Source organism: Heterodontus francisci, chromosome 10 (genome assembly GCF_036365525.1).
Source record: "Heterodontus francisci isolate sHetFra1 chromosome 10, sHetFra1.hap1, whole genome shotgun sequence".
NCBI classification, from domain to species: Eukaryota; Metazoa; Chordata; class Chondrichthyes; order Heterodontiformes; family Heterodontidae; genus Heterodontus; species Heterodontus francisci.
The window spans coordinates 71,317,607-71,344,077 of record NC_090380.1 but is presented as its reverse complement, the minus strand read 5'-3'; the positions used below and the strand labels follow the sequence as shown (position 1 = coordinate 71,344,077).

General features: G+C 41.4%; 1 protein-coding gene across 1 annotated transcript in view; it reads left to right on the top strand.

Moving 5' to 3' along the window:
- Positions 1 to 26,471, top strand: part of LOC137374517 (sodium/potassium-transporting ATPase subunit alpha) — a 52,639-nt gene that overhangs the window by 14,694 nt on the left and 11,474 nt on the right. Inside the window, exons 2-15 of the mRNA XM_068040723.1 lie at positions 9,998 to 10,114; positions 10,238 to 10,297; positions 14,283 to 14,486; positions 14,598 to 14,711; positions 14,808 to 14,942; positions 15,463 to 15,580; positions 16,044 to 16,312; positions 17,018 to 17,216; positions 17,908 to 18,017; positions 18,820 to 18,954; positions 19,984 to 20,176; positions 20,899 to 21,074; positions 25,004 to 25,140; positions 25,705 to 25,855. Of these exons, the coding sequence (XP_067896824.1) occupies positions 9,998 to 10,114; positions 10,238 to 10,297; positions 14,283 to 14,486; positions 14,598 to 14,711; positions 14,808 to 14,942; positions 15,463 to 15,580; positions 16,044 to 16,312; positions 17,018 to 17,216; positions 17,908 to 18,017; positions 18,820 to 18,954; positions 19,984 to 20,176; positions 20,899 to 21,074; positions 25,004 to 25,140; positions 25,705 to 25,855 (2,118 nt within the window). The remainder of the gene's footprint in view (positions 1 to 9,997; positions 10,115 to 10,237; positions 10,298 to 14,282; positions 14,487 to 14,597; positions 14,712 to 14,807; positions 14,943 to 15,462; positions 15,581 to 16,043; positions 16,313 to 17,017; positions 17,217 to 17,907; positions 18,018 to 18,819; positions 18,955 to 19,983; positions 20,177 to 20,898; positions 21,075 to 25,003; positions 25,141 to 25,704; positions 25,856 to 26,471) is intronic.

Below are 26,471 nucleotides of genomic sequence, written 5' to 3'. Positions count from 1 at the left end.
TGCACGTGTAAATATCAGATGAGGACAGGATTAGCTTTGGTTGCTGGGTCTCTTCCCTTCCTCCTCCTCATTGACGTTGTCATGGATGATAGATGGTGAGATAAGGTACCAGAGGACAACCTGTGCCTATGGTACCATACTCAAACATAAATGTGTTTTTTGAACGGGCAGAGAATTTAGAGGGGTAAGAAACTTAGTTAATGTAAATAGTGCAAAAAGATATGGTGGAGTTAGGAAGATTACAAAGATTCATAATCAACATTACATCTGCAATTAAAAGAAAGAGCTTGCATTTATCTAACACTTTTCATTTCCTCAGAACTTCCTTCAATATTACAATATGCATATTAAAGTGTTTTAGGTAAAGGAGCAGTGTAGCCTGCACCCTCCGCTGATTTCTTTCAATTAGCTTTAGCTGAATTTTATTCTGGGAGCTTTTGGAGGAATTTCTGGAATGTAACTTCAAACATAAGTGAGTGGGAGATTGCAGTTCAAGGTTTTTTTAGAAACTTAACTAACCGAATACCCCTAGACAAATCATCTTGAATTGAGAAACTTAGCAAGATGGATATCTCCCAATTTTGCATGCTCACATGATTCCACAGGTGTAGAAAAGGCAGTAAGACAGTATTTTTAAAAAAATTGGCGTGTTCACTGGACATACTGTTCTGACATTAGTTAGCAACCATAGTGTAATGAGTAGAACCAAAACAATGTACTGTATGGCTGCCAATTTCACTTTATAATGTGCATCATTTATAGCATGTGTAATGTGTGCCTGTATTGTGATCTGGTGCTTACAGTGCATGCCCACCTTATTTAAGCTAGTGGCTCAATTCTGTTTGAAACGCACTGACCCCAGTCAAACTGGAATTGATTGTATATTCCCTGGGTCTGCCATAATATCGAACATTTGGATAACTGCAGTTGGCTATACCTTTCCCACTTTTCAATAATAAAACCTTATTCTGTTGAACAGTTTATTGGAATGGAGTGGAATGGTGTGTTCTGGGCTGATTAGAGATATTACTTAATGTGTAACAGCTTGCTTTAAGTTGACATAAATTTTAGTTCCCAGAATCTCATCCTCAAAGCCATTCTTTTCAGTGTTCACAGTTCTGAATGCTCTTTGATGTGCTATGAGGCTGTGTGGAATGGTGTAAATCTCTGAGCTCCTTCACCTAATGTGAGAGGAGGGTGATCATTGCATTTCTTCATCCCATGTGGGGGCTGGAACACTTCATCTAGTTTTTAAACCAAAATTTGCCTGTTGCCTGATGAATTTAATTTTTTTTTCTCCTGATGCCTTTAATGGCTACTCTGGGATGCAGAGACTGCTGTTTTCAAAACATTTAGCTATTATCTACAAGAATTTGCTGAGAATAAACCTCATGTTTAGACTGAGTTGCTGAAAATAACATGATTCACAAACAAAATAATGATAACTCATGCAGTCTAGCCAGAGATTAAAATTTTTCAGTGTCTTGTACTGACATTGAGGGTAGTTTATGTCTTTATCAGGTGAATTTTCTTCTCTAAGTAACCAAGTTCAGCAGAAAAGTTGCTTGAGCAGTCTTTGCCATTCTGAAGTGATTGAAATTAAAAATTAAAACGGTGGGTATTTCCCTCCATTAAATCAATAAGATTTAGTAACTAAGCAACTTGTAACCATAATGAAAAATTAATTATCAGATGTTAATGACTGCTGTCTTCGAGTTCTACTTTTATCAGCATACACCACTGTTCTAAGGTGACCATGCTCTGAAGATGTCCATTTTTAGCACAGTTTTAGAATTTGGTACAGTGGATTAGATTTTCTTCTAGTTGAAGAGTCATGTTCTGGTTTCATTTTACTGTAGGCCATAATTTTGCACTGCTTTTTATAAGATATTCAAGTACTGATAAATCATGTTGGCAGTATGGTGTGAGATTGACAGATTTTTGTACAGTAAAGGTAACAAGGGATATGGAGGAAAGGGAGGAAATGGAGTTGAGGTATAGATTGTCATGATCTAAATGAATTGCAAAACACAGGCCCTAAGGCTGAATGGCTGCTGTCTGTCCTATAATGGAACTTTTGATATTTGAAGGAAAGCTGGAAACTGCTGCAATTAATCTATATGCAAAGAATTTTTTTTCTGTCACAAGAACCCACCGCTGTAGCTATTGAGGACTGTGTGCTAACATTGGAAAACATGATAATGACCAATGTATGCAGCAACCTGTAAATCCCTGGCAGGCTCAGCACAAGTTGGCCTCTTTAATTTACCATATGTATGGAATAGCGCAAAAAAATTTAAAGGGGCCACCCACTTCAAAAAAATAGAGGGTAGGTTGCAAATAGCCATCTGATTTTCAGTTGCACTTTTCTCTCATTTTGTTTTTGCAGTTTGTTTTATTTCACCTCACCTTCTTGCCATGTCATAATTTTTGCTTGAACTTTGAACAGGCAAATTATACTAACTTGTAGTTATCTGACTCTGCTACAAGCTAAGTACTTATGTCTTATTAAAACAGAGGTTTCAAAACTTCTATGTTGGAAAACCCCATTACAAATACTAACATGCTCCTGGGGTCCTCTGTCTTAACTCCCCAAAGATAGTATTAGCTGCCATTGCAGAAAACATTTTAGTATGAATGCATCAGCAGAAATGACATACAAGGAGAATATATACAGCAACTTACATTTTATATAGCATTTTTAATATAGAAAATTTCCCCACTGTGCTTGACAGAGGTGGGAGGAAAATTGGACACCGAGCTAAAGTACAAATTACGTCTTACAAATTACGATGGCCAAAAGCTTGGTCAAAAAAAAATCATGAAGGAGAAGAGGGGTTTAGGGAGAAATTTTAGAGCATGGATGTGAGTGACTGAAGGCACGGCCACCAAAAATGGGGGTGATAGGATGGGAGAATGCATAAGAGGCCAGAACCAGGGGTAGTGTGTTCCAGTGTTTAGGGTGGTGAGGGTTAAGTGTGGAAGAGATGGGGAGGGGTGAGGTCTTGAGGGGATTTAAACATAAGGATGAGAATTTTAAATGGAAGTCACTGGGGAGCCAGTGTAAATCAGCGAGAGCAGGGGTGAGGGATGAGTGAAATTTGATGCAGGATACAGTTGACGAGTGTTGGATAAGTTGAAATTAATGGGAAGCTGGAGGATACGCAGGTTGGGGTGCATTGCCTGAAAGTGAGCAGTAGTTCTGGTATTGAGAGGTTACGGAGGTGGGAGCAGACAGTCCGTAATGGAGAGGAGATAGGGTCAGGAGCTTAACTTGGGATCAAATAAAGCAGCAATGTTGCAATTGGTCTGATCCAGCCTGAATCAGTGGCTGGGGAGGTGCTGGTATAGTGTTTGTAGCAAGTGAAATAACACGCTAACGAATCGAGAAAAGAGAAAGATATAGAATTTGGAAACTTGCCATGCTGCTCCAGTATGGTGTGAGATTGACACATTTTTGTACAGTAAGGGTAACAAGCGATGTGGAGCAAAGGGAAGGAAATGGAGTTGAGGTATAGATTGTCATGATCTAAATGAATTGTAAAACAAGCCCTAGGGCTGAATGGCCAGGTCTGTGTATGCTTGCCTGCCGATGGGCCCCGATTGGAAGACTTGTGTAATGCTGTTTTCTGGGAGGTATTGGAGACATTTTGCCTTTAAATTTGAAATGATCCTGGCTACTTATAGGGTTCTTATAGATTTCACCTTTCAGCATCACTTGCATTAGGCAACTGTCAAGGTGCTTTAGTATAATGTGTTCTCAGGTGCAAAGTTTCCTGTCCTTAGAGGGTGGGTCCTGATTTAGGCTGTTTTTCTACAGTGCTGGTGGAACAGGCTGCTCATTACTAGCATTCTATTTTACTTTACATCAGAATAAATTTAATCCGTGTGACTGTTGCCAGCATGTAAGGGATGGGAGGAGGGTCCAGTTGTTGAATAAGATTTCAATGCAGTAATATAATAAAATCAAAATACTGCAGATGCTCGAAATCTGAAATAAAAACAAGAAATCTTGGAAATACTCAGCAGGTCTGGCAGCATCCACAGAGAGAGAAGCAGAGTTAATGTTTCAGATCAGTGACCCTTCCTCAGAACTCAGTTCAACTTGAAACGTTAACTCTGTTTTTCTCTCCACAGATGCTGCCAGACCTGCTGAGTATTTCCAAGATTTCTTGTTTTTATTTCAGATTTCGAGCATCTGCAGTATTTTGCTTTTGTATTTGATTCTGAATGACCTTGTTTACTGAAGTTTGTCTAGTGAATGAGGCTATTGTTTAATTGTAATTAAACCCCATGGAGCTACTTTTCCATCTAGCAGTGTGTACTGCTAAATTTTAAAAAGGAGGAAAAAAACAGCAGTGAGTCTGAGGGGATGAAAAATGCAAACCCTTTGTATCCCATGATTGTTAACATTGTAAAGGTCCTTTCAGTTTAATAGTAAACCATGTTATAGTGCAAATGGTAGGTAATGGTCCACACTGGGAATTTTTAACTGATTGAGGGTAGGGTCCAAAAGCTTTTGAAGATGCTAAGTGTCAGTTTTAACCTTCTGGTACTTAAGGCAGGCGGCTGTTCCAATCTAATTTCTCCAGACTCTTGATTTGAGTTAAATATGGAGAGTACAATTGTTGTACTATCATTTTTGCTTTTTACCTACTTTTCCCTCAAAGTAAAAACTCAATCCATAACAATATATAGATACACAAGTCTACATCAAACTGTTGTAGCTGATTAAAATCTAACCAATTCACTAAATCACACCCTTGCCTCCACCTTTCATGTCCTTGCCCCCATTAAAACGCTTGACATTTTCACTTTAATCATTCCCCCAATGTACCCTTCTCTCCACTCCCTTAAAATCCAAGGAATCAAATTTGAACATCATTGGCGAACAGCTGGTTTAACCATTCATCGCCAAATCTGGCTGAACGACTTTAAAGATTATCAGGTTATGCTGTCCATTGCTAAAGCTCCTCACTATACTAAAATCATCCAGGAATGCAAAGATAATCCCACAGTTTCTTTTCACCACTAACCATCATCTTAAACCACACTCGTCTCTCTCCACGACCCTCACCTCCACCAGCAAATGGGGAAAAAACTCCTACTTTTTTGTCACAAGGATGGAGACTATCCAATCAGCTGTCACTGCTGCTTTCCTCCCTTCCCTTAGCCCATCGGGACAAACTTCCCAAATGCCCCTCAGTGCCCTAGCCCTGAACTTGCATTTTTCTGTAGATTCTTTCCCATCTCCTTCAGTCCTCTCCAACCTCTGACATCTTCTCCATGGGCCCACCTCCTGCTCGATTGACCCTATTCCGACCAAACCGCTGACCACTCATCTTCCCTTTCTGGGCCTCATGTTAGCTGATATTAATGGTTTACTCTCCTCACGTCCTGTCTCCTTCCTCGTCAAATCTGTAGTTATCACCCCTTTCCTTATAAAACTTACCCTTGACCCCTCTCCTTGCAAACTACTGCCCCATCTCCAGCCTCCTTTTCCACTTCAAAGTCCTTGAACACCTTGTTGCTTCCCAATTCTCTGCCCATTTGTCCCACAATTCTATATTTGAAACCCTTCAATCACACCTCAGTCCTGAAACAGCTCTTGTCAAAGTCACTAATGACATTCTTCGTGACTGTGATAAACCAACCTTCCTCGTCCTTCTCGACCTGTCTGCTGCCTTTGACGCAGTTGACAACCCCATCCTCCTCCAATGTCTCTTTGTCATCTAAGCCCTTGCTCGGTTCCATTCTTTTTTATCAAAAATCATTGTAAAAAAATCATCTGCAATATCTTCTCCCACTCCTGCACTGTTACTTCTGGTGTCTCCCAAGGATCCATCGTTGGCCTCCTTCTATTTCTCACCGATGTTACCCCTTGGCGGTATCATCCAAAAACACATCAGGTCCACGTGTATGCTGGCGACACTCGGCTCTATTTCACCACCACATCTTTAGACCCTCCGCTGTCTCTGATTTGTCACACTGTTTGTCCAACATTTAATACTGAATAAGCAGAAATTTCCTCCAACTAAATATTGGGAAGACTAAAGCCATTGGGTTTGGTTCCTGCCACAAACTTTGTTCCCTTACCGCAACATCCATCACTGGCAACTCTTAAAGTTACGTAAGACTTTGCACCCTTGCTGTTGTGCTTCACCGTGAGTACCATCACCAAGACTGCTTGCTTCCACCTATATAACTTTGCTTGACTCCACCCCAGCCTCAGTTCATCTGCTGAAATCCTCATTCATGCCTTTGTTACTTCCAGACTTGACTATTCCAATGCATTCCTGGCTGGTGTCTCATCTTCTGCTATGCACTCATGCTAAACTCTGCCGCCCATATCTTAACTCACTCCAAATCTCGTTTACCCGTCACCCGTGTGTTTGCTGACCTTCACTGACTGCCACTCTGACAATGCCTCAATTCTAAAATCCCTCCATGGCACAGCCCCCTGCCTATCTGTGTAGTCTCATAAAGCCCGACTGGCCTTTGAAATCTGTGTGCTCTTCCAGTTCTGGCCTCTTGCCCATCACTGATTTTAATCACTCCATTGGCAGCTGTGCTTTCAGCTACTTTGACAGCAAGCTCTGGAATTCTCTCCTTACACCTCTCTGCTTCTCTCTCATTTAAGATTCCCCTTAAAACCTACCTCTAATCAAACTTTTGGCCATCTGTCCAAATATCTCGTTTTGCGAATTGGTGCTTTTTTTTATTGGCATTGCTCTTGTAAAGTGCCTTGGGACGTTTTACTACATTAAATGCATCATATAAATGTAAGTTTTTTTATTTCACGGGATGTGGGCCGCCCTAATTGCCCTTGAGAAGGTGGTGGTGAGCCACCGCCTTGAACCGCTGTTGTCCATGTGGAATAGGTATACCCACAGTGCTGTTTGGAAGGGAGTTCCAGGATTTTGACCCAGCGACAGTGAAGGAATGGCGATATAGTTCCAAGTCAGGATGGTGTGTGGCTTGGAGGGGAACTTGCAGATTGTGGTGTTCACATGCATCTGCTGCCCTTGTCCTTCAAGGTGGTAGAGGTCACGGATTTGGAAGGTGCTGTCAAAGGAGCCTTGGTGAGTTGCTGCAGTGCATCTTGTGGATGATGCTGCTGCCACGATGCATTGGTGGTGGAGGGAGTGAATGTTGAAGGTGGTGAATGGGATGCCAATCAAGCGGGCTGCTTTGCCCTGGATGGTGTCGAGCTTCTTGAGTGTTGAAGCTGCATGCAGCCAGGCAAGTGGAGAGTATTACATCACATTCCTGACTTGTGCCTTGTAGATGGTGGGGAGTCAGGATATCACGTGGATTGAATTGAATTGGCTGAAGATTGGCATCTGTAATGCTGGGGACCTGAGGAGGAGGCCGAGATGATCATCCACTTGGCACTTCTGGCTGAAGATGATTACAAATGCTTCAGCCTTGTCTTTTGCACTGATGTGCTGGGCTCTCCATCGTTGATGATGGGGATATTTGTGGAGCCTCCTCCACCTGTTAGTTGTTTAATTGTCCACTACCATTCACAACTGGATGTGGCAGGACTGCAGATATTAGATCTGATCTGTTGGTAGTGGGATCGCTAAGCTCTGTCTATCGCATGCTGCTTCTGCTGTTAGGAATGCAGGTAGTCCTGTGTTGTAGCTTCACAAGGTTTACAGAGGGGGTCATGCTTTCACACTGGGCGGAGATGTTCCACAAAGCGGTCACCCAATCTGTGTTTGATCTCCCCAATGTAGAGGCAACCGCATTGTGAGCAGTGAATACAGTATACTAAATTGAAGGAAGTACAAGTAAATCGCTGCTTCACCTAGAAGGAGTGTTTGGGACCTTGGATCGTGAGGAGAGCGAAGTTAAAAGGGCAGGTATTACACCTCCTGCGATTGCATGGGAAGGGGATGAGGTGTTGGGGGTGATGAAGGAGTGGACCAGGGTGTCATGAAGGGAACGATCCCTTCGGAATGCTGACAAGGGGGGGCAGGGAAGATGTGTTTGGTGGCATCACGCTGGAGGTGACTGAAATGGCAGAGGATGATCCTTTGGATGTAAAGGCTGATGGGGTGGAAAATGAGGACAAGGGAAACCCTGTCACGGTTCTGGGAGGGAGGAGAAAGGGTGAGGGCAGAAGTCCGGGAAGTAAGTCGGACACTGTTGAGGGCCCTGTCACCCCCACAGTGAGGGGGAATCCTCAGTTGAGGAAAGAGGAAGACCTGTCAGAAGCGCTGTTGCGGAAGGTCGCTTCATCGGAACAGATGCATCCGAGACGAGGAAACTGGGAGAATGGGATGGAGTTCTGACAGGAAAATGGGTGTGAGGAAGTATAATCAAGATCGCCGTGGGAGTCGGTGGGCTTATAATGAATATTAGTAGACAGCCTATCCCCAGAGATGGAGACAGAAATCGAGGAAGGGAAGGGAAGTGTTAGAGATAGACCATTTAAAGGTGAGAGAAGGATGGAAATTGGAGGCAAAGTTGAAGAAGTTTTCCAGTTCGGGGCAAGAGCAGGAAGTGGCACCAATACGATCATCAAAAGAGGGGGCCTGAGTCGGACTCAAACAAGGACTGTTCGCCATATCCCACAAAAAGACAGGCATAACTAGGACGTATGGGTACCCATAGCAACAGCTTTTATTTGAAGGAAGTGAGTGGAGTTGAAGGAGAAGTTGTTCAATGTAAGAATGAGTTCAGCCAGGCCGAGGAAGGTGGTGGTGGATGGGGACTGGTTGGGCCTCTGTTCAAGGAAGAAGCAGAGAGCCTTCAGACTGTCCTGGTGGGGGGTGGAGGTGTAGAGGGATTGGACATTCATAGTGAAGAGAAGGCGGTTAGGGCCAGGAAACTGGAAATTGTCGAAATGATGTAGGGCCATTTCAACACACCCCATGCCCACATTTCTGTCCTTGGCCTGCTGCAGTGTTCCAGTGAACATCAACATAAGCTCGAGGAGCAGCACCTGATCTTTCGATTAGGCACTCTACAGCCTCGCGGATTCAACCTTGAGTTCAATAATTTCAGAACATGACAGGCCTTTTGAAAAAAAAAATTATTATTTTATTTTATTTTTTAACCAGGTGCCTGTTTTACATGTAGACCAAACTGCTCATTATTCTGCCATGAACACTCTCTGGATTAATGCTTTGTCTTTCACCACAAGCATTAACACACGCTTTGCCTTTGTCCCATGACAGCTTTGTTATACAATCTCGCCTGCCCTCTGTCCTATCACACACCTTCCCTTTTCTCTTTCCCACCAACCCACCACCCCACCCATCCCCCCTCCCCCACCTTCACTTGCTTAAAACCTAATTCTTTTCTAATCTTAGCCAGTTCTGATTGAAAGGTCACAGACCAGAAATGTTAACTCTGCTTCTCCACAAATGCTGCCAGACCTGCTGAGGATTTCCAGCTCTTTCAGTTTTTATTTTGGATTTCCAGCATCTGCAGTATTTTGCTTTTATTGTGGCAGCAATTTGAGGTGATTGCCTTCCCATTAGAAGGGTGATGTGTTACAATAGCTACCCTTGAACTCCGGCTAAGCTGGCAAACGCTCGAGTATGCAAAGTGCATTTCATCGAACGGAATAAACACACTGATCCAACTGATGCTCGCCCCACTAGAATTTAAGTTGCTGCCTTCAGCAGTGCTGCAGGGTGGGCTGAATAAGTTACTACCAAATGGCAGTTTGTGGAGCTCAAACAGGAGTGCAATTATGTTTAAAAATCATAATCTCTCAGACTGAACTTCAAGTTTTGCAAAACTTTAGGTCTTGAATAATTACCTATCTTGCAAACTGCCAAATATCTCTGGGCTTGTTCAACAGCATCCTGCACGGGTGAATTGCATGGTGCGCAGACTTTTGTGGCATTAATATAACTGTTTAGCAGTTGGCTACAGTTTTTAAAAAAGATTTCTTCTTGTTTCCAGGTCGGTTTTCCAACAGTGTGATATTTTCTATGCGCATCTTCCATATAATATATTTAAATTATTTTCTTTCTAGATTGCAAGTGACAAATATGAGCCTGCGGCAACATCAGAGAATGCTACCAAGTCCAAAAAGAAAGATAAGAAATCTAAAAAAAAGGATATGGAGGAACTTAAGAAAGAAGTGTCACTGGTATGTTTCTTTTTTTTTTGTCTTGAGAGTGGGGCATATTCATTTTATTTGGTGTCTTTACTGTCTCTCTGATTCATGCGGAAAATGTTTGAGATTATCTAATGTTTAGCTTTCCTGTTCCAGGATGATCATAAACTCGATTTGGATGAACTCCAGCGCAAATATGGTACAGACCTGACTCGGGTAGGCAATGTTCATCAGTGGTTCTTTGTTCAGTACTTTTCTGTTCAGTATATTTTCTACAAATGCCATGTTTTGTCTGTGCACTTGTAAATAATGTTGCTCTACCCCAAAGCAAAAGTGGTGTGTGCAATTTTAATAGGTTACTACATCCACTCTCCACTCTTCACATGCACGCTACCAACACCTCAGCTCTGCCTCTCCCATCTCTCTCAGCCCCTCCAATGTCTCTGCACTGTCAGATTGCTTGACTGGCACCCTGTCTTGGGGATGAGGTGCAATTTCCTTCAGTTTAAACATTGGGAAGTCCAAAATAATCATTTTCAGCCCCCACCCTCGACAGCTGAGGGCATGACCTCTAATGGTGGGACTACGTGAGAAAGTTGGGAATGGGATGAACTGCACGAGCACCAGCCATTGAAGTATTCTGGGAGAGGGGAGGATTTGGGACTAGAGAAGATTGCAGAGATGGGGAGGAGCAAAGTCATGAAGGGGTTTAAACTCGAGGGTGGAATTTTAAATTGGAAATATTGAAGTTCAGGAACCAATGTGGTCAGCAATGACTCAGGTGATAGACGATTAGGACATGGTGTGAGACAGGAAACAGACTTTTTGATGGAGTAGATATGGAGTTTAAGCTGAGCTCAGCTTGAAACAGAATACCCAGCTTGTGAGCAATCTGGATAGTGGCTGGAGAAACTGTCTATGCCCTGTGCTCTGAAAGTCCCTCCCAAAACCTCTTGACCACTTCATCCCTTTTGAGGCTCTACTTAAAGTCTACTTCTTTTGTGGCTGTGTTCACTTTGGTGTAATTACAATTCTGTAAAGTGCCTTCAGATCCTTTTCTGCATTCAAGGCGCTGTATAAATGTAAGTTATTGGCAATCATTTCAAATTTAAATTCTAGCTCTTTGACAAAATGAATGTGTTCTCCTTAATGTCTCAAATAGCATGAGAATTTGTGAGCTGACTGTTCTTTAAAAGGGTGAAAGATATGATCCTCTCTTGAAAGGGCCAAGCATGGATGCATAGCTGCTGTATATATTAAGTTCATGTTTAAAATTGTGATATTGATGGGTTGCAGGAGTCTTGGTTTATAATTCTACACTAATCAGTAATTAAATATGTGGTGATTAATGTGATTCTGCTTTGCCAAGAGCAACTGTTCTTTCGACTTTCTGAAAACCATTTGAGGTCAGGGTTCTATAAAAGTTTTTAACAGCAAAGTGTGGAGTGGAAAACTCAATTGCTTCTCCCTTTTGTCCTCTCACTATATTTTCCACTCCTGCCCCCAAGTAGTCTCAGTGCAAATGTGAATCTGTTTCATTGTGAGGAGCCATCACATTTGAGTATCCTGTCCTTGCCTGATGTTCAAATATGTTCTTCTCTAATAGGGGTTTGTGGTCTGGAGGAGGAACTGTAGCATTTTCTAACATCCATTGCTACCCCTGGTGTTGTGCATCTTGCTTCAATCTTTGATTGATGATCTATTTAGTGTGGTGAACTTACCCACTCAATATTTTGAGAATAGACAATTTAAGTCACTTTGGTACTGTACTTCATTTAGCAGATAGTCATAGGGGTAGGCTTCTAGTTTACAGTGCCACTAAAATAACGGATTAAAATCAAACCACAGAAGGTTGTTTGCTGAGTACAGTGATGTTCACATGTGATTCATATACTGCAGAATACTTTGTTGATTATGTTTCTATTTTAACTGAGGCATATTGCAGTGTGCAGGTTAAGCCAGCCTAATCTCAAAGGAATGTTTTCTAACCGCAAGAATTACCACAAATCTTGTCAAACACTAAGCTATGTTTTTTCCTCTGAAGGAAAACTGCCTATGTTGTTCTATTTATATAATGATAGGTAAGTTCAGGAGTTCAAGGTCAGTGTATCCTCTTCCCTGAAGAATCACATGCGCAGTAAAGTTTGTGTCAGCAGTTTCAGTCATAAATAAGATTTCCTGGTCTAGTGATTTGGAATTTCAAAAGCTGTTGTGTTGCAGATCACTTCCTGCTGAGTCCTGCAGATTATCAATTGCAGCAGAGTTTAAATTCCTTTAATCCCTTTTGAAACTTTAAAGCTAGTGGCTATTTCCACAGATTACCTTCTCATTAGTTGATTGTCCACTTAAAGGGGAGGTGTTTTCAATATTTGAGAATTTCTTATTTGGAGTCTTACAGATCAGTTTGTAATTTATTGTGTTATGTCAGTTGTTTTATATCAGATAGATGATGACTGGGACTTCAAAAATTCTATTAGATCTCACCCATATCTAATTTGTGGCCTAGTCACTTTGCATGATGGTTTAATGGGGTAGTGTTGTATTTTATCATTAAAACTGATTTAATTCTCAATGTTGGGAAACTAATCTCCTCACAGGTTAAGCTATTCTGTTTAGTTAAAACAGAAACCTGATTGATTGTCATAACTCTTTAGGATCTAGTTGAGCAGATTTGTCAGTCTCATAAAAAAGTTACAGCTATTCAGAAGAGCATTCCTAAACTTCAGCAAGATGGAAACAAATTACTGTTAGGCTTTATTAATAGGGATATAGAGTACAAAAGCAAGGAGGTTATGTTGAACTTGTATAGAACACGAGTTTGGCCTCGACTGGGATATTATGTCCAGTTCTGGAAACCACACTTTAGGAAAGATGTGAAGGCATTAGAGCAAGTGTCGAAAAAATTTATGAGAATGGTTCCAGGGATGAGGGACTTCAATTACGTAGATAGGAAAGGTTGGGACTGTTTTCCTTGGAGAAGTGAAGGTTGAGAGGAGATTTGATAGAGGTATTCAGAATCATGAGGTTTGGACAGAGTAGAGAGGGAAAACTTGCCATTGCTGGAAGGATTGAGAACAAGACGGCACAGATTCAAGGTAATTGGCAAAAGAAGCAATGGCAACATCTTGAAAAACTTTTTCATGCATTGAGTGGTTAGGATCTGGAATGCACTGCATGACTGTGGTGGAGGAAGGTTAATTGAGGCATTCAAGAGGGAATTGGATTATTATCTGAAAAGGAAGAATGTGCAGGGCTGTAGGGAGGAGGCGGGGGAATGGCACTGGGTGAATTGCTCCTTCGTAAAGCCAGCACAGACACAGTGGGCTGAATGGCCACCTTCTATGCTGTAATGATTTTGTGAAATTTTTCTGCAGCCAGTGCTTGGTTGAGTTGTATTGATTATTGGTCTGAGACTCAGTAAAGTTCTTCTCAAGTTTAGATAACCAAGGAAACTTCAAGCTTACTAGCTGTCCTGTTGGGATCATCTCTGAGTTTGTTGCAAAGAGGGGAGGAGAAAGTGCAGCAGTGTGTTTCCGCATGTCTTTGCCCTGACTCATTTTGTCCAAACAATATGCGATTCCTATTATTTCTGTCATTGGACTAGTTTTGGGTCAGGGGAGAACGCAACGTCAGGGTCAGCGCAACATCGAGGGCCGAAGGGCCTGTACTGCGCTGTAATATTCTATGTTCTATAACTGGAGCAGTTTTCACTCAGTTGATAAGTGTAGCTCTAATGACTCCTATGGTAAATATGTTTCCCATTGTTGAGCAGCATTGTACAGCCCAGGAAGCTCCCAAATTTAATCCTGCGCCTGTTGGTCATTCACTGCTAGGATTAGGATGATGCACCAATTGCTCCTTGGGTAGGGCAGAGGGATGAATTGGCTACGGTTCCCATTCTTGATTGTTATCTTGTGATTGGTGTTACAAAGTGCCTGCCTTAATGAGAGAGAGAATTGGGTATGGCTGTGATGTCTTAGTGATTGAATGGCATGATGAAGCTTAACTGCTTGAGTTTACGCATGAAGAATGACCAGTTGGGTGAGCGGCTGGGGTGGGGGGTGGGCATCTGGTGCGTTTGGACCTCCTAATATTATGACATCTTACTTCATTAAAGAGGGGAGAAAAAATAAAAATTGAAGATCAAAAATATGAAATGACTGTTGTTTCATTGGTGCTTATTTAGTATTTGTCTTTTTAGGGTCTTACCAATGCTCGTGCTAAAGAGATTCTTGCTCGTGATGGTCCTAATGCACTAACACCTCCACCTACCACTCCTGAGTGGATAAAGTTCTGTCGGCAGCTCTTTGGTGGTTTCTCAATCCTACTGTGGATTGGTGCACTTCTTTGCTTTCTAGCCTATGGTATTCAGGCTGCAACGGAAGATGAGCCAGCAAATGATAATGTGAGTAAAACCATTTTCTGCTTTGTACTTACAATTATGCTGTGATCATTGTGTCACCATCCTGGTTTTGTTGTATTTCTTGTTCTTATGTGTATCTTGTGATTTCTACAGTTATACCTGGGAGTTGTATTATCTACCGTGGTCATAGTAACTGGCTGTTTCTCATACTACCAAGAAGCTAAGAGCTCAAAAATCATGGATTCTTTCAAGAACATGGTGCCTCAGGTATGTAGACCTGTAATTCAACTAAATAAGGAATATTGATATGAAAAGTGTAATTGTTATATGTCTGCAGTGATATTTTGATTCTCTCCACTCTAGCAAGCCCTAGTTATCCGCGAAGGTGAGAAGAATGTCATCAATGCTGAGTCCGTAGTTGTTGGAGATCTGGTGGAGGTAAAAGGTGGTGACCGTATCCCTGCAGATTTGCGAATCATCTCTGCACATGGTTGCAAGGTGTGTATGACTAATGCAATGAGAGAATGCTCCCCTCTCCTTCCCATTGCACAGGAGGTATTAAAATAAAAGTAATCACATTGCAGGAAGTATTAAAATAAAAGTAATCACATTAATGAAGTAAGTCTGGCTACAGACTCTAATGAGCTTGATCTGTAGTGTCCTTTAAAATTGAGGAACCATCACTGGAGCAAGCTCCAAACTGATTGAATTCAAAATGAAGAGCATCAGCTCTCGGGTAGGCCTCACATTGCAACAAATTAAACGGTTGGTGTATGCAGCCTGTGTATTCCCAATGTTTAGCTATGCTTCTGATTGCCATGATAACTATGTTAAGCAGCTATATATATTCTCGGTTCAATTATGTGCAACCAAAAAAAGGATTCTGGGCTTTCCTTGCAAAGAGCAAAGGACATAAATGTGACCTCGGACTGAATTTGGAATTCCAATTCACAGTTCAAATGTATAAAACTGATATGACCCTACCCAAAAACTAATGCATTTTTATCTTTTCATTTAGGTGGACAACTCCTCATTGACTGGAGAATCTGAACCTCAGACTCGGTCACCTGAACTTTCTAGTGAAAACCCCCTGGAAACACGAAACATTGCTTTCTTCTCCACCAACTGTGTTGAAGGTATGCCTAAGTTTCATCTGTTAGTAGTGAATGATTTTGGTTTTTGTTGTCAGCCTTTACTTAGTAGCAGCATGCTTGCCCCTGAGTTAGAAGATTGTGGGTTCCAGGGATACTGAGCGCATGATCTGGCAGACACTATAGTGGTGCACTGCATGTTCTTTCAGTGGACCTCGAAGGTGAACATAAAAAATATCCGTGGCATTTTTTGAAGAAGAGCATGGAGGTCTCTTGATGTCCTGGCTAACCTTTATCTAACCTTCAACGAGCATCCTCATAAAGATGTGCAGATAGTGGTAGGGACTTGTGTGAAAATTGGCTGCTGTATCTCCAGGCATTACAACAGTGACTACATTTCAAGAGCATTTAATTGGACGTGTAGCATCCTGAGGTCTTGAAAGGCACTATAAAAATGGAAATATTTCTTTTTCTTAAAATAATGATGTGAACCTTATTATTCTTGTAGGTACTGCTCGAGGTATTGTCATCAATATAGGTGACAATACTGTCATGGGTAGGATTGCCACTCTAGCATCTGGACTGGAGGTGGGACGAACTCCAATTGCTATTGAGATCGAACATTTCATTCACATCATCACTGGAGTGGCAGTCTTCCTTGGTGTGAGCTTCTTCATTCTCTCCCTCATCCTGGGATACACCTGGCTTGAAGCAGTCATCTTCTTGATCGGAATCATTGTCGCCAATGTGCCAGAGGGATTACTTGCTACTGTCACGGTATGAGATGGCTTTGCTTTGGGGTTATTTTCATCCACACCTAGGAAGTAATCTGGTGGAGTGGATTGTCCACCTACCATAGAACCGGCCTGTTTTTCAATCCATTGATTTCAAAGCAAAAGTGGCATCTTTAGGAGAGTTGGGGAGAAAAATGATCAGGGGGACCAGGCAAATAAGATAGTCTATTGAAGTGAAAAGTGCTGCATTTTTATGGGGACTTACTGAAGGGTTTTCAATAAAATTGGGACAAAGAAGATTTGACAATTTTCCTAAGGGGTGGTGAAGGTGGCATGGTGGTAATGTCACTGGACTAGTAATCCAGAGGCCCAGGCTGTTGCTCTGGGGCATGAGTTCAAATTCCACCACAGTAGCTCATATAATGGTGACCAGGAAACTATCATTAATTGTAATAAAAACCTACCTGGTTCACTGCTGTCCTTTAAGGAAGGAAATTTACCACCCTTTTCTGGTCTGGCCTACATGTGACTCCGGACCCACAGCAATGTGGTCGACTGTTAAGTGCTCTCTGAAATAACTTAACAAGCCACTCAGTTCAAGAGCAGTTGAGGATGGGCAACAAATTCTGGCCTTGCCGGCGACGCCCACGTCCCATGAAAGACTTTTTAAAAATCACTAGTGGGCACATTAGTTGATACTGGCACTCTGAAGCAGTTACCCAAATGATCAATTTTGTCTCCTCTCCAGGTGTGTCTAACCCTGACTGCTAAACGTATGGCACGGAAAAACTGCCTGGTGAAGAATCTTGAAGCTGTGGAGACACTAGGATCAACCTCCACTATCTGCTCTGACAAGACTGGAACACTAACACAGAATCGAATGACGGTCGCTCACATGTGGTTTGACAACCAGATCCACGAAGCTGATACTACTGAAAACCAGTCAGGTTAGAGAAATAGATTTTTTTTGTGCAATGTGCAGTATCTTTCAAAGCATAAATTTCACTGGTTGCATCTCTTTCGATTAGGTGGTGGGCTTCCACGTGTAAATCTGCTTGAGACAAATTGGTGCACTTATTTAGTTGGTGAGAAATCACCATAACTTCCAGTAATAATAGGTGGCTATGAGTCTTTTACTGCAAGCTGCCTGTTAAGTGAATTCTTGGCAGCTTTCAAATTTTCAACTGCAATTTATAGTAAAAAGTATGCAAAGTTAGCAGTCTTTTTTGATGATGGTGTATGAAAGAGGGAAAGAAAGATGACCACAGATTAAGTTTATTTTCTTGACCAGTCTGAAATATTGGCATGCAGGGATAATGTAATGCTTGGGAAGCTTACAGACTTTCAGCACTCAGAATAGCTGAGTTAACTGTCTTTCCCATTTCACCAGGTTATCCCCTGCTACCTGTATAAACCTGTGAACGAACTGCACAAGCAGATGCAGTTAACAAGCCTATGAACTCTGCTTCATTTTTGCTTGATTATGAAGAAAACTCACAGCTAATCACTCCTTGCAAATCAAAGGTTAAAAGTCGCAGAAGATAAAATGGCACAAATCTTCCTTTGAAATTGTAACCATTTGAACACCAAAGAAATGTGGCACATAGAGAACTAACTATCTATGCCTGTCTTTTATAGGTACTGCTTTTGACAAGAGTTCTGCCACTTGGTCTGCGCTGTCCCGTGTTGCTGCATTGTGCAACCGGGCAGTTTTCCAGGCAGGACAAGAAAATGTGCCTATTCTGAAGGTGAGTTTAATTTTGTGAGATGAATTCCAATGGTTTCAGACTGTGCTCTCGCAACTAGAAATTCTGTGGCTACAGCACAGTGCAGCTCAAATTTGAGGACTGTTTTTCAGGTTCCATCCAGGAGTGCCAGTTAAGTGTCCTAGGAAGCATAAAGGTGATTCCTGCAAGGAGGATCTAGTTTTTGTTCCTTTCAGACTGTTCTAAACAATAAAATTGTGGTGTTAGGAGATTTTATAAGAAGTGGTCTTCTGAAAGTGGTTCCAAAATTAAGCCTTTTGATTTTGATTTTACGCAGGCTAATATAAGCTGCTTTTATATTGATGCTGTTTGAATTCAGATTCCTGCAGTGTGGCAGCCATGAGCTGCTCTCTGTCAAGCTGCTAAATCTCAGTAGCAGACTTGCAGACTCATAAAGTTAGTGAATGTGCCACTGGGGTAAGAGAGTCAGATATAGCAGCATAAATGCCAGGATCTGAAATTAAGTGATGCCAATATAAAAGGAGCTTTAAGCCTTGAAATGTATTCCCATTTTGTCTACTTTTGGTATAATGTTGCATATGTTTGCGTGCTATATCCCAGGTAATAACTTGTGGGGGTAGATATTTAAATATGAAAGCTCCTTCAGAAGCGCATAGTGAAACCATCTTTATGTACTACCACATTTCAGTCTAAGTATTGAGGATTTTTGAGAGAAAACACTTGAGTAATGCAGTGAGGGTTTTGCTTATGCCCACTTAGTGAAGATATTTATTGTGTGATGTTAAATTGACCATCAATATTTGTACTTCCTATTTTCATGCAGCGAAGTGTTGCTGGAGATGCCTCTGAATCTGCCCTCCTCAAGTGTATTGAACTGTGTTGTGGATCGGTTCAGCAAATGAGGGACCGCAACCCTAAGATTGTGGAAATTCCATTCAACTCCACCAATAAATATCAGGTACAGAGGAAATACAGCAGAATTGAGCACTTGTTTTGGGGAGACCTGGAAGCAAGTAGAATGCTAAGTGGAGGGGGATAAATAAAAGTTTGGGACTGCATAGCAGTAGCTGCTGATTTTTGAGTTGAGACTGGAGACTAAAGATTAACTGCTTCTTCCAGCAGCATCAAGTATTATGTGGTGGTGGAGGAAAGCATCTCTTACCCAGAGTTAACAATCCAGCACAAGATTTTTTTTAAATTTGTTTGTGGGATATGGGCATTACTGACTAGGCCAGCATTTATTGCCCACCCCTAATTGCCCTTGAATTGAATGGCTTGCTAGGCTATTTCAGAGGGCATTTTAAGAGTCAACCACATTGTTGTGAGACTGGAGTCACATGTCGGCCAGATCAGGTAAGGATGGCAGATTTCCTTCCCTAAAGGGCATTAGTGAACCAGATGGGTTTTTACAACAATTGACAATGGTTTCATGGTCATCATTTTTTATTTGAATAAAGAATTTTATTAATTGAAATTACATTTCACCATCTGTAATGGTGGGATTTGAACCCAGAGCATTAGCCTGGGCTCTGGATTACTAGTACATTACTCGTGACATTACCACCACGCCACCGCCTCGCCAGTTGATTTGAAATGTCAGGATTGGGGTAACGACCCCCTTTATAACCTTGGCGGTTCAGTTGTATTTAAATTTATATGAATAATTTAGAAGGCCCAGTGGGTAAAAATACAGCTTCCCAATTTTATTCAGGTACAGTAATCTTTTTCAGGATTGCAGTGCAACTAAACCATATTACTCTTTAAGAACAAAAGAGTTTTTATTTCAAGTAGACTTGTTCTATTTTGTCTATTTCTGTTTCCCAGTTCCAAAAGATTTAGCTTGTTAGAGTTTAAATGTGTTTGATGACGTTAAATAAATCCTAATCTGGGGAACTGGTTATTGTGATTTTCTGTTTAACAATTTTTAGCAGATGCATTTTATAAACATTCCTGACTGTCTTCTAAGTTTCAACTATTTTTCCCTCAGCTATCTATCCATGAGAATGAAAAATCCAGTGAGAGTCGCTACCTGTTGGTGATGAAGGGAGCACCAGAGCGAATCCTGGACCGTTGCTCCACTATCCTTCTGAATGGTGAAGAGAAGCCACTGAATGAGGAGATGAAAGAGGCATTCCAGAATGCTTACTTAGAGCTGGGTGGCTTGGGAGAGCGAGTGCTAGGTAAGGAGACTTGCACCCGGGGGGGTAAGTGCGGGAGGAGATAATGGCAAAACTGTGGCAAGCATTCGAGCACTATATTGCAGTACAGTCTATTGAACCTTAAACAGGAAAATTAATGTATTTCATTCTTTTAAATGTTCTTGAAGTAACTTGGAGCCATCCTGATTGCTCATTTGGTTAAGGCAGTAACAGAGCCACATAAACAATGTTGCAGACTTAATTCTTAGTCTGTGCTGCATTAGCTGATCAATGATAGGATGGGGGTTATCGCATTTGACTTCAGCAATCAGGCCAAAGAGGAAAATCAGCCAGAGTTTTGGGGAAATTGGTCAGTTTTTAAAAATATTTGCAGTTATAGCATCTTTTAGATTAGATTTAGACATCTCATAATATATATATTTGAAATATTCCAAATTGTGAGTAGTCGTGTACTGTGATCTTGTACCTGCTGGGGGCTAGGGCTAGACTTCCTAAATTGAATGTATATAAGATCTGACTGCTGGCGGAAGAAACTTTAGTCCTATCTGAGGTGGATTCCAATCTACATTCCAGAGAAGAACACAGAATACTAACTCTCTGTACCACATTTTTGTACCTTCTAAATAAGATTGTCTTCAGAAAAGATAAATTAAGCTGATCTTGTAGGTAGGTATTTGTTCTGTATAGATTATGGCGAAATCGAGTGCCACTTTCCCTGTTGAACTCCCATTATTCTCTTGTAGGGTTCTGCCATTTAGCGTTGCCCAATAATAAGTATGTAGAAGGATATCCATTTGATGCAGATGAACCCAATTTCCCCACAACGGACCTGTGCTTTGTTGGACTGATGGCTATGATTGATCCACCCCGTGCTGCTGTACCAGATGCTGTTGGCAAGTGCAGAAGTGCTGGAATCAAGGTAAAATGACTCCTCTGAGTTGCACCAAAAGCATTGGAAATTAATTCAGGATGAACTTTGCAACTTTGCTTTACATATTGCTCAGCTATTCATTAGCCAGTAATGACGAAGTTCGATATTGGGGTCAGTTTTCGTGTGTTAGAAAACATAATGGATTTTTTAAAAACTCTGCCAATTCAGAGAAATAACATTTGGGAAATTAGTGTCTCACCATGAAAGGCAATCAAAACAAGTTCCATGAACCACATCGCCCAATACCTCACCTATGTTTTGTACGCTATGATATCAGCCACAGCTAGGAGCTAGAGGAGCTTCATTCCCTTTAGAATATTTGCACTGAATCCACACTCGCTATACGAGCTGATATCTTGTTCCAAAGGTCAATGACCCTGTGGGGAGAAAGAAAAATCTGGCATTCACCTAATTCTATGCTTGCGTAACTTATATGCATGTCCCTTGTTCCTCTCTAACATTTCTAATTCAAATAACCACACTTCATGGACACTGATTACTTCATTATTTTAAAGATATCCATTGTATTTCCCAAATGTTTATGCTTTTCGGGAAAAAAAAACTCTATGACAATTGTAAGAATTTCTATAGATCTTTAAAAAAGAAGTTAAAGTGAGCCTGGGGAATTGGTAAGGAGATGGCAGATGAATTGAACAGGTATTTTATATTCTTCACCATAGAGGATACAAGTGACAGCCCAGAAATAGCTGTAAATCAGGAAATGGAAGGGTGGGAAGAACTCAAGAAAATTACAATCACCAGGGAAGTGGTACTGAGCAAATTGTTGTAACTGCAGGCTGACAAGTCCCCAGGTCCTGATGGACTTCATCTAAGGGTCTTAAAAGAAGTGGCTAGCGAAATAGTTGATGCGTTGATTTTCCAAAATTCCCTATCTTTGGGAAGGTTCCATTAGATTGGAAAGTAGACAATGTAACTCTTTTATTCAAAAATGGAGGGAGACAGAAAGCAGGAAACGACAGGCCAGTTAGCTTAACATCTTTCATAGGGAAAATGTTAGAAGCTATTGTTAAGGAGATTTGTTACCACCAGGCGAGAAAGGTGTCTAGGGGTCCCTCTCAGCCTTCACCTGGTCTTACTGTAACACGGTTTAATTTTAAACACACCATGTTTTGAGCTCGCTCTTGGTGAATCCTTGTTCACCACTTTCCAATTATAAGGCAAAGAAACCAGCCCACACAAGCTTTCTTAGGTTTAAAGAAGAAAAGTGAATTTATTAATCTTAAACTAAAACTCTAATTCAGTTAATGTCTACGGATACCTGCTGCGCCCCACGCTAGCATGCATGCGCGATACACCCATGCAAATAGAGACAGAAACGAGCAGAAGAAAAATAAAGTGGAAAGGTTTGAGGCAATATCTGAAGAGTTTTTTTACGGTTCTTCGCTCACTGTAGAGGCCTTTTGTAGGTTGATCTTGCTTTTCATTGGGGCCCAGTATTCTTCTTAAATCTTGTTCACTCTAGAGACTTTTCTCTCTTGGGGTTCATGTGTCTTCAGTAGGTTTCAGTTCCGTGAGGAAGAGGTGAGAGCAGACAGGAGGAGAGGAGGTCTTTTCGATCCAGGAGCCCAGAGCTTTCTGTCTTCAAACACTCTTTCTCCAATTTAAAACTCTCAGTTCAGACGCTGCAACAGCCAGTTAGTCATGTGACTAAACTGGTCTGACCACGTCTGTTCTGCGTATTGGGAGCAGGGAATAGCTGCTTTGTTCCAACACAGTCTGCTGGTTATGTGCAAAAATGTCCTTCAAGCCAGGGGTTTGGCAACCCCTTGTAATAGGCCTTCTCTTCCCAGCAACAATTTGAAATTTAATGTCCATGTGGCAAAATTAATGTGCCTCATTATTGGCAGGTGGGCCTACATTACACATTAAAGCAGAGCACTTCGAAAAATTCAAGGTAATCAGGGAGAGTCAACATGGTTTTGTGAAAGGGAAATCCTGTTTAACCAATAAATTGGAGTTCTTGCAAGGCGTAACTTACTGTGGATAAAGGGGAACTGTGGATGTATTGCACTTAGATTTCTAGAAGGCATTTGCTAAGCTGCCACATCAAAGGTTATTGCAGAAAATAAAAGCTTATGGTGTAGTTGGTAACATTGGCATTGGATAGAAGATTGGCTAGCTAGCTGGGAACAGAGTTGGCATAAATGGGTCATTTTCTGGTTGGCAAGATGTAATGAGTGGTGTGCCACAGGAATCCGTGCTTGGGCTTCAACTTTTTACAATTTATATAAATGACTTGGATGAAGGGACCGAAGGTATGGTTACTAAGTTTTCTGATGACACAAAAGTAGGAAGGTAAGTTGTGAAGTGGACATAAGGAAGCAGCAAAGGTATACAGTTAGGTTAAGTGAGTGGGCAAAGATCTGGCAAATGGAGTATCATGTGGGAAAATGTAAAATTGTCCATTTTGGCAGGAAGAATAAAAAAGAAGCATATGATCTAAATGGTGAGAGATTGCAGCGCTGAGAGTTGCATAGGGATCTGGGTGTCCTAGTGCATGAATTGCAAAAGGTTAGTAAGTAATTAGGAAAGTTAATAGAATGTTATCATTTATTACGAGGGGAATTGAATACAAAAGTAAGGAGGTTATGCTTCAGCTATACAAGGCATTGGTGAGACCACATCTGGAGTACTGTATACAGTATTGGTCTCCTTATTTAAGGAAGGATGTAAATGCATTGGAGGCACTTCAGAGAGGTTTACTAGATTAATACCTGGAATGCGCGGGATGCCTTATGAGGAAAGGTTGGACAGGTGAGGCTTGTATCTGCCGGAATTTAGAAAAGTAAGAGGCGACTTGATTGAAGCATATAAGATCCTGAGGGGTCTTGACAGGGTGGATGTGGAAAGGATGTTTCCTCTTGTGGGAGAATCTAGAACTAGGAGTCACTATTTAAAAATAAGGAGTCACCCATTTAAGACAGAGGTAAGGAGAAATCTTTTCTCTGAGGGTCGTGAGTCTTCCTCAAAAGGCAGCGGGAGCAGAGTCTTGGAATATTTTTAAGGCAGAGGTAGATGGATTCTTGAAAAGCAAGAGGTAAAAAGTTACTGGGGGTAGGTGGAAATGTGGAGTTGAGGTTACAATTAGATCAGCCATGGTCTTATCGAATGGCGCAGCAGGCTCGAGTGGCCTACTCCTACTCCAAATTCGTAAACCTCAGGGGTTTTAATCTAGTGTCAGGCCTGAACCGTTTCTAGGGCCTCGATCACCCATCATGTGTAAGGACTATAACTGGACACAGTGTTGTATATAAAGCCTAAACAAAGGACAGTATGGTGCTTTTTGCTTTATATCGGATCATACTGGTAATACATCCTAATACTCATTTACTTTTGTAATAGCCTCATGCTTCTGGTCATGGGCCTTTAGAGATTTAGGTGCTATAACACTTTGTTCACTTTCTTGCTCAATAGACTTTAGTTTGGAACCCTGCATCTTATATACACAGTTGACATTAGCCCAACCATCATTTATCTATATTAAATGACATTTGTCAGACACATGCCCGTTTCCATCACTGCAATTAAATCTGATTTTAGTTATTTCTTCTCCAAGGTTTTCAATTCTTTGTATCATCAGCAAGATTGTGAAGAACAGCTGTTCAAACGTAAATCCCTACAGGGCACTATTGGTAACTGGTCTCCGTGCAGAACCACTACCATTGATAACCTGCCTACAAAAATACAATCAATTCCCTAATGAACCCAAGATCTGCCCTCCAATCCTATCTTATAAAGTAGCTTATTGTGTGGCACCTTATCAAAACATTTTTGAGATATCTATAGACTGTTCCACTTACCTCAATGGAGAGAATATGTGGAGGTAGGATCCTTTGAGATCGCTGCTGCTGTTTTCTTTTGTTTCCTGATTCATATATTGAACTTGTACTTTATAGGTTATAATGGTAACTGGTGACCATCCAATCACTGCTAAAGCCATTGCTAAGGGTGTGGGTATCATCTCCGAAGGAAATGAGACTATAGAAGACATTGCTGCTCGTCTGAACATTCCTAGTAGTCAGGTTAATCCCAGGTAAGTGGTCTATCAGAAGCTGGAATTCTGGCTGATTTTGCCTTCGTAGTTCACTGTTGCTGAGGCCAATTATAATATCCTTGCTGCTACCCTGGCTGAGATTGACTAACTCAGCATTGGATGGGCATGGAACCTGGGTTGTGCCAGTTGACACAAGAGTTTTTCTTTTTCCTGAGACCCACTGGAGGAGAGAGCTCCAAGTATTTTACCACTTAAAACCTACTGTAACCCCTCCAATGACTTGATGAATAAACAGCATATCGTAAGGTTCAATTCTTGACTTATATTGTGATCTCTGGCTAGCACCACTGGTTAAGATTGGGCTCTGTATCCTGAAGCTAGATAGTAAGAGGGAATCGGCCAGGGTGCTTGTTCCCAATTGCTATTCAGTGACCCCTACTGGGAAGATGCCTGATGAGGGCAGGATCAGGCTCATCTGTAACTCTTTCTGTGGTTGGACAGCCTGATGATCACAACCTACATTCAAACATGCATGATAGTCACCAACAGATTCTGAGACTATTACTGTGCTACTGAGCCTAATGTTGCACTTTTGTGACTCAGGGATGCCAAAGCTTGTGTTGTCCATGGTTCAGAACTTAAAGATTTAACCTCAGACCAGTTGGATGACATCTTACACCATCATACAGAGATAGTCTTTGCTCGAACTTCTCCCCAACAGAAACTGATTATCGTGGAAGGCTGTCAGCGACAGGTAGGAAACTATTATATTTGTGAATGAGATGCAGTTCTTTTTCCTTCCCCACTCATTAACTGACTTGTGCAGGATTTTGCCACATTACAGTATACTCAATATAGCTGTAGAGAGGGAGAGGGGAAGGGGAAAAAGAAAGACATGCATTTAAATGTAATTGATAGCATATTTTGAATATTAATTTGTGCAAGGCAGGATTTATTCAATATAAATACCATACTCTAAACTTATGATGGAAACTAAATTCCAGATTTTGCACCTGGGCCACATCTTGGGTGTGGCAGAACTACTGCCAGTAGCGTGGATGAGCCTCTCATCTTGACACATTTTCCATTCTGAGTCGTTCATATCACTTCGGCGAGATTCCCAACCTTTGCACAGTTAAGGGCCTGTGAATAGCGCCAGTTGGCATGCAGCCATGCCGCATTGTGGCTCGGTCAGCAGTCTACAAGCTGTAAGTAAAACTTAGGATTTTTTTAAAACTGAATTTGGCTCTGCAGGTCTTTAAAGTCCATTGCACAGACTTTCTGGATTTAAAAGAAAAATCCCAACTCCACCGAGCAGTGTGAGACACCATGCATGAACCAGGTGCTTCTCTTGTCCACTGTTAATTGAA